Below are 12,952 nucleotides of genomic sequence, written 5' to 3'. Positions count from 1 at the left end.
AACCCTCTTCCCAGGATCCCCTTCAGCAGCGAACAGCCTGGGCCATCAGCCAGCTGGCCACCAGGAGGTACCGGGCTGGCTGCAGGAGGGCCCGGGCTGAGTGGCCAGACTCAGGTAGCAGCTGTAGCTCAGCTCCTGTGTGTGCCATCTGCCTGGAGGAGTTCTCTGAGGGCCAGGTAAGGCAGGGCTGTGGTTCCCCTCTGACCAGGCTGGAGAGGGAGGCTGGAGCTTGTGGGGGGAGTCACGTAAGGCTGATGTGGGTTCTTGGGCTGCATCTGTGTCCTGTGCATCCTGCACGGACAGCCGTGAGGTTTGGTTATTTTCCTGGTCTCCAGGGAAAGAGAACCACTGTTTGTTGAGTGTGTACCCTGTGCCAGGCTCTGCAGTGGGCATTATCTCATTTTAGCCTCATGACTGTGAGAGGTGGGGGTAGATTAATTTTTTAGCCTCATTTTGCAGCAGAAAACTGTTAAGAAATTGCTCAAGGTCATGCAACTAAGTGGCAAAATCCAGGTCTACTTGATAACAAAGCCCATGCCTTTTGTGTTCTACTAGGAGGTCTTTGAAAGCAGGTGACAGCAATAGGGAGAGGCCAGAGGGAGTCAGGGATGCCCTGCTTCCTGGCCACTGCTGTAGCTACAGACAACTTTGGTTCAGACCCTTTGTTTTCTCCAGGAGCTACGGGTCATTTCCTGCCTCCATGAGTTCCATCGGGCGTGTGTGGACCCCTGGCTGCATCAGCATCGCACTTGCCCCCTCTGCATGTTCAACATCGTAGGTAGGAGGTGGGCCAAGGACTCTACTGTGTGCAGGCAGAGACGGGTCTAGAAGTGGTTCCCCTGTGGGAAAGTGTTTTGCTTTGAAGCTGAAGAGAAGGCAGGCCTGGCTCAGTGGTTCTTTAAGCTGTGCACTGCTCAAGAGTGCCTCATCCGCAGGGGCCGCCATTCCATCACAGACGTCTTTACTACGTATTCTCACCACAACTTTGTCGATTCTAAATCTGGGTGATTTGTATATTATTCCGGTTTTCCAGCAATAAAGTATCCTAACGAAACCAGGATATTATGACAATTTTCTAAAAAATGAAAATGAAGTATCTAGAGGAAAGAGAACCGTTTTCTAATTTACACAAAGGTGCAGTATAGGCTAGCAGTGGCCCCGGGTGAGAGTCCCAGATGGGCTGATGGGAGGAGCAGGGCTTGCCGTGCACAGTGGCACTCCCAAGGAATGTCCTTGGTTCTCCAAACTGAACTTGAAGGCTATGTGGGCTGTTAGGTCCGCTGCAGCCACACTTTTCTGAACGCATCCTCCTTAGGTTTGTGGAGTCAAACACCTTGCTCTTGGTTCTTTCTTCCAGAGGGAGATTTGCTTTCTCATTCCCTGGGACCCTCTCGATCTTACCAGGAACCAGGCCGGAGACTCCACCTCATTCGCCAGCATCCTGGCCACGCCCACTACCACCTCCCTGCTGCCTACTTGTTGGGCCCTTCCCGGAGTGCAGCGGCTCGGCCCACACGACCTGGTCCCTTCCTGCCATCCCAGGAGCCAGGCACAGGCCCTCGGCACCACCGCCTCCCCAGAGCTGCACATCCCCGGGCTCCAGGCGAGCCACAGCGCCTGGCAGTGGCCCAGCACCCCTACGCGCAGGGCTGGGGGCTGAGCCGCCCCCGATGCACTTCGCTGCACCCCACTGCTTGCCCCGCACCCCCACGCCGGGCCAGGCCTCACGACAGCAGCGGGTCTGGAGAAAGCTACTGCACAGAGCGCAGCGGCTACCTGGCAGATGGGCCAGCCAGTGACTCCAGTTCGGGGCCCTGTCATGGTTCTTCGAGTGACTCGGTGGTCAACTGCACGGACATCAGCCTGCAGGGCATCCATGGCAGCAGTTCCACCTTCCACAGCTCCCTGAGCAGTGACTTTGACCCCCTCGTTTACTGCAGCCCTGAGGGGGGGGCCCAGGGGGAGGAGACCCAGCCTAGTGTGACCTCTCGGCCCCATTCTTTGGACTCTGTGGTGCCCACTGAGGAAACCCAGGTGTCCAGCCATGTCCACTACCACCGCCACCGGCACCACCACTACAAAAAGCGCTTCCGGTGGCATGGCAGAAAGCCTGGCCCAGAAACTGGAGTACTCCAGTCCAGGCCGGCCATTTTTCGGACACAGCTCCAGCCAGAGCCGCCTTCACCTGATCAGCAAGCTGCCAGATCCAACCCAGCAGCCCCTTCCGGGCAGCTCCCCAACCCACAGCGGCCCAGGGCCCTCACCGAGCCAGCTCCCAGACCAGCTGACGCCTCCACCCCCAGCCCCAGTTCCAGCAGCCTCTTCCTCTTGCAGAAATCCAGCCTCGCTGTCCGACACCCACAGAGGAAACGGCGGGGGGGTCCCTCAGAGCCCACCCTGGCCTCTAGACCCCAGAACGTGACTGCGCACCCAGCTTGCCAGACTCCTCCTCATTATGGCCCCAGCCTGGCATACCCTTGGTCCCCAGAGGCCCACCCATTGATCTTCGGACCTCCGGGCCTGGACAGGAGGCTGCTACCAGAACCTCCAGGCCCCAATTACCCAAGTTCACAGCCAGTGTGGTTGTGCCTGACTCCACGCCGGCCCCTGGGACCTCACGCATCTGGGGAGGGGCCTTCCGAATGGAGTTCTGGCACCCCAGAGGGCAGGCCATGCCCTTACCCACACTGCCAGGTGCTGCCAGCCCAGCCTGGTGAGTCTTCTGGGGAAGCGGGTCAGGTGGGCAGAGGAGACTAGAGAAAGGGTGAAGTCATCTAAGGGGTTGATGGGAGCTGAGAAGGGTACAACAGGGGTCCAAACACTGAACAACTGGCATAGCATAGGGTACTGGCTCTGCCAGGTATTACTCCTTTAGTTGCCATATCTGGTTGAGACACCAGAAAGCACCTGGGGTGGTTTGGGGCAGCAGCTCAAATGCAGGTGTTTCAATATTTTAAAAATGCATACAGCTCAATATTAGCCATAAATACAAAGAAGGCCAAGAAGTGTTGCTTGAGGAGAGCATGGACACATAGTTACTGAAAACCACAATCCCAGGCCATATGTGATCTTATAGGTGAAATAATTACAGACAGCCGTAATTCTGGGCCATAAGAGAAGAGCTATGTGAATGATGCAAAAATGATTGATTGCTTCCTTCTGTTTTTCTTTCTGCGTTGTATGCTTGCTATGGGCTAGGTTCCAGCCTAGGCTCTGAGGACATGGAGCTTGTCAACCAGGAGACCCAGGTCTGGTCTGTGGAGAGACAGGCATGCATACTATTAGAGTACAGAAAGTAGTTGCTTCCACAGAGCCACGTAATGCAGGCTTTGGCCATGTGTTTGATGGTTCCGTCTGGATCCTGTCACAAGTGCACCTTCGGTGCTGCCAGTGCCAGGCCACCACCTCCCCTCTGTCCCAAACTCATAGTTAGTCTCAATGCCTCCCTTTTCCTGGCTCCTCGAACCCAGTCAATGGCAGGTTCTGTTAACCGTATCTCTGCTAGCTTTACCGTATTCTCCCACAGGACTGATGGCCCCTGCCCATGTCTTAGGCACAGCCTGAAGATCGAGGCAGGAGCCTCCTAGCTCCTCCCTTCCCCTCACAGGGCCATTAAGGCTGGGCACTGCACATCCGTGTTGCGTCCTGTAGAGTCTTGCAGCATGGTGACCCTGCTCACCGCCCTCCATACTGCTGCTAAGGTCACCCTTCTCAAATAAACTGTCCAGAAATCTTCAAATGTTCTGTTTTGTTCAGAGCCTTGGCCTTCAAGGCTCTAGCACCCGCTAGCCCCCATCTTCCTTTCCAACCTGATTTTCCTCTCTTCCCCTTCCCTTCCCCTGCCCCATGCTTTAGCCAAACTAGGTAAACACTTCCTGCAGTTTCTGCAGCACAGAATATTCTGCTGCCTTCCTATTCCCATAATTCTTCCCTGTTCCTGCAGGACCAGCTCATTTACCTCCACTTCCAAGAAGCCCTTCCTGATTGCTCCACTTGGACATGATCTTTCCCTTTCTTCAATTTGTCTCTTGTGACCCCAGTCCTGCCGCATTGGCCTTATTGCCAGTTACATGCAAAGCTTCTCTCCTGCAAGGTTGTGAGGACCCTGCTTAATATTTTTGGCCTTCTATTTGGCATGTGATACCAGGGCAGGTTCAAAAGTGCTCAATAAATATTTATTGGGTGAATGAGTGAATATTAAGCATTGGTAACACACTGGTTGCTATAAATGTATCTCTTTCTCTAGATTTGTTTTTCTCTCCTCTGTGTCCCAACTGAGGCCCCCCTCAGCTTTCAATCTAAACACCCTTTCTGGACCCATTCCCTGCTCCTCCCTCTCTGTAGTTCCCTCCCAGCCATACTCTCTTGCAGGTGGAACAAGCAAGAGGCTGGCCTGACGCTCAGTGACCTCTTTCCATCCCTCTCTCTAAATGCAGGCTCAGAAGAGGAGCTTGAGGAGCTGTGTGAACAGGCCGTGTGAGATGTTCAGGCCTAGCTCCAACCAAGAGCGTGCTCCGGAGGACTCGGGGCCCCACCTGGCACAGGGTCCTGCTCCTGAGAGAAGAAAGGACCTCCGAAAACACCCTCTTTTTTGCCATACATCCTGGAACCAGTGGAAGAGGAGTGGTGATGGTGGGTGGCAGGAGGTGTTGTTGCCCGCTCCCAGCTCCAGACCTTGTCTGCAAACCATCTGTGGGGCAGCAAGTCTGTGTCCAGCAGGCAAACAGCTCCCATGTGGGCTGGCTCCCTTGCAGGCTGGTTTTTGTTTTTGTTTTTGAGAGCAGGAAGCTAGGTATGGGTAGATAGGTGTTATAAAGGTGGTGCTCCTTCCTCCAGCCCCAGCAGGTCTCCCTCATCCCAAGCCTTACGTTCATACCAGAAAATGGGTCCTGCTGAATGCGTGACCCCTTCTCACCTCCTTCCTTGGGAGAGTCGTGCACACCAGCTTTGGCTCCTCCTTGGTAAGGGTACTGCATCAGTGGCATCCCTGGTTCTTATCATTTTCCTTCTTTGCCAAAAAAAAAAGAGAAATAAACCCAGAAGCATAGGTGAGCCCTGAGTCCTAAAAAGAGGGGCTTTGCAGATTCTCCAGGCAGAGCCTGCCCTGGTGCATAAAGGAGGATGTTTTTCCCTTCTTGCCATTACTTGTCAGATCCACTATATTAAGTCACAGGGGAGGCTCTGGGAAGCCAGGGTGTGGAGTTCTGTCCCTCAGCTGGTACAGCATCTTGAAGAGCCTGGGTTGAAGCCTCTGATCTTCAAACTCCCTTGTCACACCAGCAGCCCCAGTCCCTCTGGGGGAGAAGGATAGGGGTAGTGGGAAGGGAATAACTCTTCCTTGGAGCTCTATCTCAAAGTCCCAAAGTAGGCAGAAAGGAGAGGATTTCTGCTGAACCTTATTTAGGAACAGGGAGGAAGGAATGAAGGTAGAAAAGGCAGAATGACAGCTGAACAAAGAATTTTCTCTGGGTGTCTTCTCTCGGTGCAGGGCTAGGGAAGAGGGGAGAACAAAGGAGAAGTAATATGCGGCCCTTGGGATTGGTTGGTGCAGAGACCCAGCTTCCCAGTATAAGCCATTCAGGCCAGGGACACACAGGAAGGAGTGGAGTTGGAGCAGGAAGGCTGGCCTGGGTAGCTGGTACTGAGTGGGCAAAGGCTGAGGGGCCTCCTTAGGGTGACATTCACCCCAGGGCAACTGGACCATTGCTGGCCCCTCAGGCATTATCCCATTTGGAATGTGAATGTGGGGGCAAAGTGGGCACAAGACCCCACCTGGGAAACTTCTTCCCTCAAAAGTCAGTGGGGAACTGGCACCTAGGCACCCACATGGGTATTTATATCTGAACAGACAAGACGCTTGAATCAGGCACTATGTTGAGAAATGTATTTATTTGCTAATATATTTATCTATAAATATGGTCTGGTCTCGTGGTTTTGTTCTGTCATAACTGTCTCTCAGAGTAACAACTTTACGTCCTACATCAGCAGAAATATGTTATTTATGATATCAGAGGCCAGGCTCTGATTTACGAAAGGACGGAGTAGAGTGGTAGGTTTGGCAACAAGAAGTGGCTTGTAAGTCCCTAAAAGCATGGTTTAGTGAGATCAGGGACAGAAAGCATGACTGGCTTCTCACTGTGGTTCAGTTTGTTATCTGTACTATTACTGTACTGCTTACTTCACATTCTAATTTGTGATGCTTCAGTGACTTTCTTTGTGACCTTGGCCAGATACTCTGTGCCTCACTTTTTCCACCCGTGAAATGGGCCAGTTGTCGGAGAGCTCCCATGAGGCAACAGCCTGTTCCAAAGTAGAAAGTATGCAGTGACTGAGAACATCTAAGCCCAGTTACAGAGCCCAGCTGAACACGGCATGGGACCGGCACAAGCAGTACACCGGCCTTGAAGAAGCTCAGTTTCTATGTAGGAGGCCTGGTTGGGAAGATAGAACAGCAGGGCATGAAACTATTTATATCCAAAAGCTCCAAGTCAGATAAACACAAATGACCGCCCTCTGCCTACACATGGGACTACTGTGAGGATCAAAAGAGCCGGTGCCGTGTCGGTATGAATTCCACAGGGCTGCTCTTTTCCTCACAAAGCACATTTTCCCCTTCTGCTTCTCCGGGAAAGGGTTTGGTAGAGGTGGTGGTTGTCGAGTGCCCAGTCTGAACCAGAGAGCAAGGCATTTAGCTTTCTAAAGGGTGAAATTAAAAAAAAAAAAAAAAAAAAAGACACAAACTCCCACAGAAGATCTGAGGGAAAGGAACTATACCTAAAGGCTAAAAGCTGCACAAAGCATAAATTAACAGCTGGAGCGAGGAAACGTACATAAAGAGTTTTCAAAAATAATTAAATACGCATTTTCCCGGCCGTCCGCTCCCAGGCCAGCATTCCTGTGGACGCAAATGGAAACCCAATCAGGCTCTCGCTGTTAGGAAGGAGAGGGGCGGTCCCTGGATTTCTCTTCGTCTCTGCAGAGAGAATCCAGAGGTAGACAGTGGACTCTCTAACACTGCGCTTTTAAGACAGGAAGACAAAAAAGAATCTCGGCTGTCATCTGGGATCCTCCAGGGGACCAGCGGCCCCCAGCCAGCGGCCTAGATCAAATGGCCCGCGCGCAGATTTCCGCTCGGGCCGCGGCGCGCTCCCGCGCAGGCACCAGCCGCGCCGCCCCTCCCCCACGGGCCCCGCCCACAGACCCGACAGCCTCCTGGCCTCGCCCTCGCGCCGGCCCAGGTGGCGGGGGCGCGCGTCAGCCCAGGTGACTCCTGGCCGGCCCCGCCTCCAGGCGGGAGAAACCATCTTCTAAGGAGGGGTGAGGGGCGGGGCTCGCGGCCTCCCACGCCGGAAGAGGAAGTCTGAGTAGCCGGAAGTGCGGGCATTCTGGGTAATTCGCTGTTTACTTCCTGCAAGAGACGACTGTGGCTCATTCCCTCCCTGTTCTTCCGTGGGCGAAGATGGCATTGGAGACGGTGCCGAAGGACCTGCGGCATCTGCGGGCTTGTTTGCTGTGTTCGCTGGTCAAGGTGACTGTGGAGGACCTGGTTGTACGGGCGATGGGGGCCCAAGCTGAGGGAAACAGGGTGGAACAGGACTGGAAGGACAGTGAAAAGAAAAGTCAGGTCCACGTCTGGGGGTGGCCGGGGACGAGGGAAGAAACTGGAAACCATCGTTTACGTCGGTAGGAACGCAGGCAGATCTTGCCGCCGTGAGCACTGGCGGTCTCATATGCCTTTGCAGTTTCAGCTCGCATCACAGGCCTGACCCTTAACAGACGTTCAGTGAACTTCTTTTGGAGCCAGAAGATACTGGGAGTCAGAGGAGGGCCGAGATCTGCAGCTGCGGGAGTAGTCGAAGAAGGTGTATGACCCCAAGGAGATTAGGGAAAGGAATAGGTTAAACGCAACTGGGAACAAGGGAAGGAGTCTGAGAGTGGAACTTAGGAACGGGGAATGGTTGGTGGGGGACCTAATGAGACAGAGCCAACGTAGGGAGCCTTGTACTTGACCAGTTAAAAGTATGGAGAAAACTGCTTTTTTCTTTTGACTTTGTTCACACTCACCTCTTTTTATTTTCCCCTCCCAGACTATAGACCAGTTTGAATATGATGGTTGTGACAATTGTGATGCATACCTTCAGATGAAGGGTAACCGAGAGATGGTATATGACTGCACCAGCTCTTCTTTTGATGGGTAAACCCCTTTAGATTGCTGCATTCTTCTCCATTACCCCTTGCCCCACCCCACCAAGTAAATGTGGGTAGACTCTTGAGACACTAATCCTAGTTGGTGTCAAAGTTATTTTGAGACACACTAGTCCTGTGCTGTCCAGTGCAGTAGATACTAGCCATGTGTGGCACTGAGCACTTGAAATATGGCTGGTCCAAACTGAGATATGCTTTACATGTAAAATATACATTGGATCTCAAAGACTCAGCACAAAGAAAATGAATGTAAAATATCTTAATATTTTTGTGTTAATTACATGCCACAATATTAGTACTTTGAATAGATTGGGTTAAGTGCAGTATATTGAAGTGAATTTCATGTTTTTGTCTTTACTCCTTTAACTTGGCTACAGAAAATTTAAAATGACTTGTGTGGCTTTCATTATACTTCCACTGGACAATTCTTCACTGGACTGTCAGGGCATTGCTGGTAGGGACATATGTGCCATGACCTGGCACAGGGCCTGGAGGGTGGTGGATGCCTAGTAAATGTTTGTTGAATGCATGAAGATCCTTTTTCAAAATGAAGGGGTAAATTTGGGCTCCAAAGCTGATGCTTTTAGATATCTCTGAGAGGCCCTATGAGTAGAGTTTTCCCTTAATGAGTTTGTCCAGTGGGGAGAAGGGGAAATGACAGACACCTAAGTGGCTAGGCCTCAATTTTCCTCCCCCAAGGAAGGAGCCAGAGGGAAGTATTCTTTGAGGGTTAAGGAGGTACTATTTATTTTCTTTTGGTCTCTAGGCCAATTAAACGTTTAGCAAGCTGGGCCCAAACCAGTACTTGGTAAAGTTCCTTCACAGTGGGCCAACTCCATTCCTCCTTTGTTTGCCTTTAACGGAGAGTAAAGGATTGGGCAAAAAAGATGTTGTTATGGAAACTTTCTTAATACATATGCACGTGCACACTCAGATACACCAGTTTCATTCATTAACACTGTAGCATTCAGTGCTAAGGAATGAACAGAGTCACTTCTGTGGCTGCTGTGAGAGACGTCAGGAGTTACACAGTGAGATACTTAACTAGTAAGAGAGACATGGTGTGGAGTTTGAGTGTGGTTTTTTTTTAATTGTAAAATATGCATCGTTTTTAAAATCATTTTTAAGTGTAAAATCAGTGGCATTAAATATATTCATATTTCTGTGCAGCTATCGCCACCATCCATCTCCAGAACTTTTTTCATCTTTTCATTTCCTCCTCTCCCCAGCCCCTGGCAACCACCATTTACACTGTGAATTTGATTGCTGGTCCTTCATATAAGTGGAATCATAGAATATCTGTCCTTTTGTGATTGGCTCATTTCACCTTGCATAACTTTTTCAAGGTTTATCCATGTTGTGGCATCTGTCAGAATTTCCTTTTTAAGCTTAATAACCCTCCATTTTATGTATATACCACATTTTATTTATCTGTGCATCTGTTGATGGACACTTGGATTGCTTCTGCCTTTTAGCTATTATGAATAATGGTGCCATGAACAGAGTTTACAAATACCTGTTCAGGTTCCTGTTTTTACTTCTTTGTGGTATGTATCCAGAAGTGAAATTGCTGGATTTTTCTGTGCTCAACATTTTGAGGAACTGCCACACTGTTTTGTATGGCAGCGCCATTTTATGTTCCCACCTGCAGTGCACGAGGGTTCCAGTTTCTCCACATTCTTGCCAACACTTGTTATTTTCTGATGTTTTGTTTTGCTTTTGATCATAGCTACCCTGTTGGATGTGAAATGGTATCTCATTGTGGTTTTGATTTGCATTTCCCTGATAATAAATGATGTTGAGCATCTTATTGTGTGCTTATTGGCCATTTGTATATCTTCTTTGACAAAATGTGTCTTCAAGTCCTTTGCCCAATTTTGAGTCAGGTTTGTGGTTTTTTGTTGTTGAGCTGTAGGAGTTATTTACGTATTCGGTGCATATTGAGTTTTGAAGAGTGAGTATATTAAAGGTTAAAGGAGATCAGAGCAGGGCTTGATGAACTCAGAAATGGAAGAGACAGCATATGAATCAGGCTCTTAAAGAAGCATAGGATTTTTGAGGAACTTGAGGTGAGAGAGGTAGAAGAAGCGTTCTAAATAAAGGGACTGACTTGAGCAAAGGCATGGGGTCGGAAAACAAAGGTGTGTTTGGAGACTGGTGGGAATTCTGTTCAGGTTAAATCATAAGGTTGGATAACAGGCACTGTAAAGCTGGAATGATAGATTGTGAAGGATGGAGGAGAATATACTTTTGGCCAGGAGAGTGGCCAGTAAGCGTGCCTATCCCAGATTAGTCTGCTGGGGTAAGGCAAGTGTTACTTTACCTGCTGCCCCTGGAGGTGGCATCATTCCACTCAAAGCATATGGCTGAGAATGTAGGATTTGGTTTGGGAAGGAAGCTTCCCAGATAATCTTAAAGTTGCTGCTGGAGAAGGGGGAATGGATATTGAGGATACAGTCAACAAGTATCAGTGCCTAGAACAGATCTGTCACAATAGGCAGCCTGTAAGCATTTGATTGAATGGGTGAATGACAAAAATGACCTCTGTAGCTTCTGAAAACACCTGATGCTTTTTGTCATGCTCAATAACAGGCTTCTGGCCCTGGAGTATCCTTTCTGTTGCCTGTGCTCTGGGATCAGAGCTACCCTAGAAAGAACTGTTAGGGTAATAAGGAGAGCTAACATTTATTTAGCACCTACTGTATGCTAGGTGTTTTTCATTTATTAGCTCAACTTTCCCTCAAATGAAATTCTGAGGGAGATCTCCCTATGTGTGTCAGGCTATACAGCTCATTAGAGACAGAGCTTAGTTAAGTCTAACTTATTCCATTGTTTTGACTCCCTCTCCCCTTTGCTCAAGGCCCCAGTCCTCAGTGGCATGTTGGTTGTAATCAGTAATGCTGACCGTCTACCTCAAAAGCTGTTCCATTCCCCAGGGAATCTGTAGGCTAAGGATACTTTTGAGCCTGGTAGGGTAATATCTGGGGGATGATGACTGACTTACCCTGTGACTGGTGGGCCAAGGATGTAACTGCAAAGGACTTTTATCAGTACTAGCTCTGAGTCAGTCGCTTCCCAGCATTTGAACCCAGTTTCCCCTACTTTCTAGTAGAGACGCAGTACTTGGCTTTTTCCTAGGTGTCCTCTCCCAGAACTGTTGTGCTGGCCAGGAACAGAGTAAAGAGGACCATTCCCTCAGTCTCTGTTCTCTAGTAGAGGTGGCTCAGGTTGACTCTGTTTCTTCTCCCTTCCTAGAATCATTGCGATGATGAGTCCAGAGGACAGCTGGGTCTCCAAGTGGCAGCGAGTCAGTAAGTGTCTCCCTTTCTCCTCATCCTGGCCTAGTTGTGTTGTCGGGTCCAGTGGGGATGTCTTAAATCAGTGGGTAAGTGGCCCCAGAGTGAGAAAGATGGTGTTGGAGGAAAGCCAGGGAAAGTGTCCTGTGCCCTGTCATTAACACGTGTAGCCAAAAGGAGTGATTGCTCTCCTGTTGGAGTTGCAGTGGTTCTTTCATTTTTAGCTTATGCTCCGTTGGTCTTTAGTCATAACTCCCTCTGACTGTAGTCACTTTTCTTCTCTTTCAGGTAACTTTAAGCCGGGTGTGTATGCAGTGTCAGTCACTGGTCGCTTGCCCCAAGGTAATAATAATCATAGTTACAGCCAACGTTCATTTATTCTGCCAAGCTCTATGGAAGGTTTTCACGTGACTTAACGCCAGTCCTCAGAACTCTAGGAGAGAACCAAGGCACAGAGAGGGTAAATAACTTGCCCAAGGTCACCCAGCCAGTAAGTGAGGAGCCAGAATTTGGACCTAGGCATTCTGGCTCTGGAACCCTTGCTTTTGACGACTACAGCGTGTCTGTCCTTTTCTTCTCATTCTTACCAAGTCATTTCCAGGCACTTGCTTGGATTTTCAGGGGTAAGAAGCCAACCAAGCAGTTCTGTTGAGCAGTCTAGAAACTCCAGTTTGCCTAGAGCACCCCCACCCCCACCCCACCAAATAGTAGCCAAGGGAACTTTCTTATCTTCTGGAATCTCATCCCCTCACAGGGCTGTTTCTTTTCCTGCTGCAGGAATTGTGCGGGAGCTGAAGAGTCGAGGAGTGGCCTACAAATCCAGAGACACAGCTATAAAGACTTAGCGAGATGCACGGCTGCCAACATCTTTGCTCCTCATCTCTGCCTCTGCTTATTTTTTGTTGTGGAACTAAACGGGCAGAACCTTCACATGCATCCCACCCTCTGATTCTGGGACTCAGCAGACTGTTGAGAAAGCAGCACAATGTGTCCTTGGGCCATTTTACCTTCTTTGGACTACTGTGGGGGTGGGAGCAGTTTGGGTCGGTGGGTTTACAGAGACTGAATTCAGTGGGGAGTAGGATGCTGGTTTTCCTACGCACAGCCCAGGGCTGCGCCCTTGCCCACGGGCAGGACTCTGAGTCAAATGCCAATAAACGTGGACCCCTAGGAACGTTCTTAAGCCCAAAGCACATGCCTTGCCTCCCTCTTCCTTTCTCTTAGCTGGGTGCAGTAAGAACTCACTGCCCTGTAAATGTCTCTCCAGGGCGGCAGAGGCTCTTCTGCTCCTCATGATCCATCTCTGAGGCTCCAGGTTGGAGCCTTTCCATTGTGCTTCCTCAGGTCTCGGAAGGCCTGCTGTCCCGAGTCTAGGCAGCCCCCTCAGCCTGGTGGTCCTGGTGTCTGGTGGTTGCAGCCTTCTACGCTCTAGACCTGGCACAGCTGGTGTC

The 12,952-nt window shown here is 50.2% G+C and overlaps 2 protein-coding genes across 2 annotated transcripts in view; both read left to right on the top strand.

The window, feature by feature from the left end:
• RNF43 (ring finger protein 43) overlaps window positions 1-6,745 on the top strand; it is a 58,990-nt gene extending 52,245 nt beyond the window's left edge. Inside the window, exons 6-9 of the mRNA XM_010990402.3 lie at window positions 15-176; window positions 676-778; window positions 1,358-2,713; window positions 4,437-6,745. Of these exons, the coding sequence (XP_010988704.2) occupies window positions 15-176; window positions 676-778; window positions 1,358-2,713; window positions 4,437-4,480 (1,665 nt within the window). The 3' untranslated portion in view covers window positions 4,481-6,745. The remainder of the gene's footprint in view (window positions 1-14; window positions 177-675; window positions 779-1,357; window positions 2,714-4,436) is intronic.
• Window positions 6,746-7,375: 630 nt separating this feature from the next.
• On the top strand, window positions 7,376-12,691 carry SUPT4H1 (SPT4 homolog, DSIF elongation factor subunit). Its single transcript, XM_010990400.3, has 5 exons — window positions 7,376-7,528; window positions 8,088-8,194; window positions 11,461-11,516; window positions 11,790-11,843; window positions 12,279-12,691. The coding sequence occupies exons 1-5, from the start codon at window positions 7,460-7,462 to the stop codon at window positions 12,344-12,346; spliced, it is 354 nt and encodes a 117-aa protein (XP_010988702.1). The 5' UTR covers window positions 7,376-7,459; the 3' UTR covers window positions 12,347-12,691.
• Window positions 12,692-12,952: the final 261 nt, after the last annotated feature.

The sequence above is a fragment of the Camelus dromedarius genome, chromosome 16 (genome assembly GCF_036321535.1).
Source record: "Camelus dromedarius isolate mCamDro1 chromosome 16, mCamDro1.pat, whole genome shotgun sequence".
Taxonomy (NCBI): domain Eukaryota; kingdom Metazoa; phylum Chordata; class Mammalia; order Artiodactyla; family Camelidae; genus Camelus; species Camelus dromedarius.
The sequence above is the reverse complement of the archived record's forward strand: the minus strand, read 5'-3'. Positions and strand labels throughout refer to the sequence as shown.

Excerpts from the sequence above, each read along its gene's own strand:
- SUPT4H1 (XM_010990400.3), top strand. The coding sequence starts at position 7,460 with ATGGCATTGGAGACGGTGCCGAAGGACCTGCGGCATCTGCGGGCTTGT. Across the intron at positions 7,529-8,087 it reads TGCTGTGTTCGCTGGTCAAG|ACTATAGACCAGTTTGAATA; the intron begins GTGACTGTGGAG and ends TTCCCCTCCCAG. Across the intron at positions 11,844-12,278 it reads CACTGGTCGCTTGCCCCAAG|GAATTGTGCGGGAGCTGAAG; the intron begins GTAATAATAATC and ends TTCCTGCTGCAG.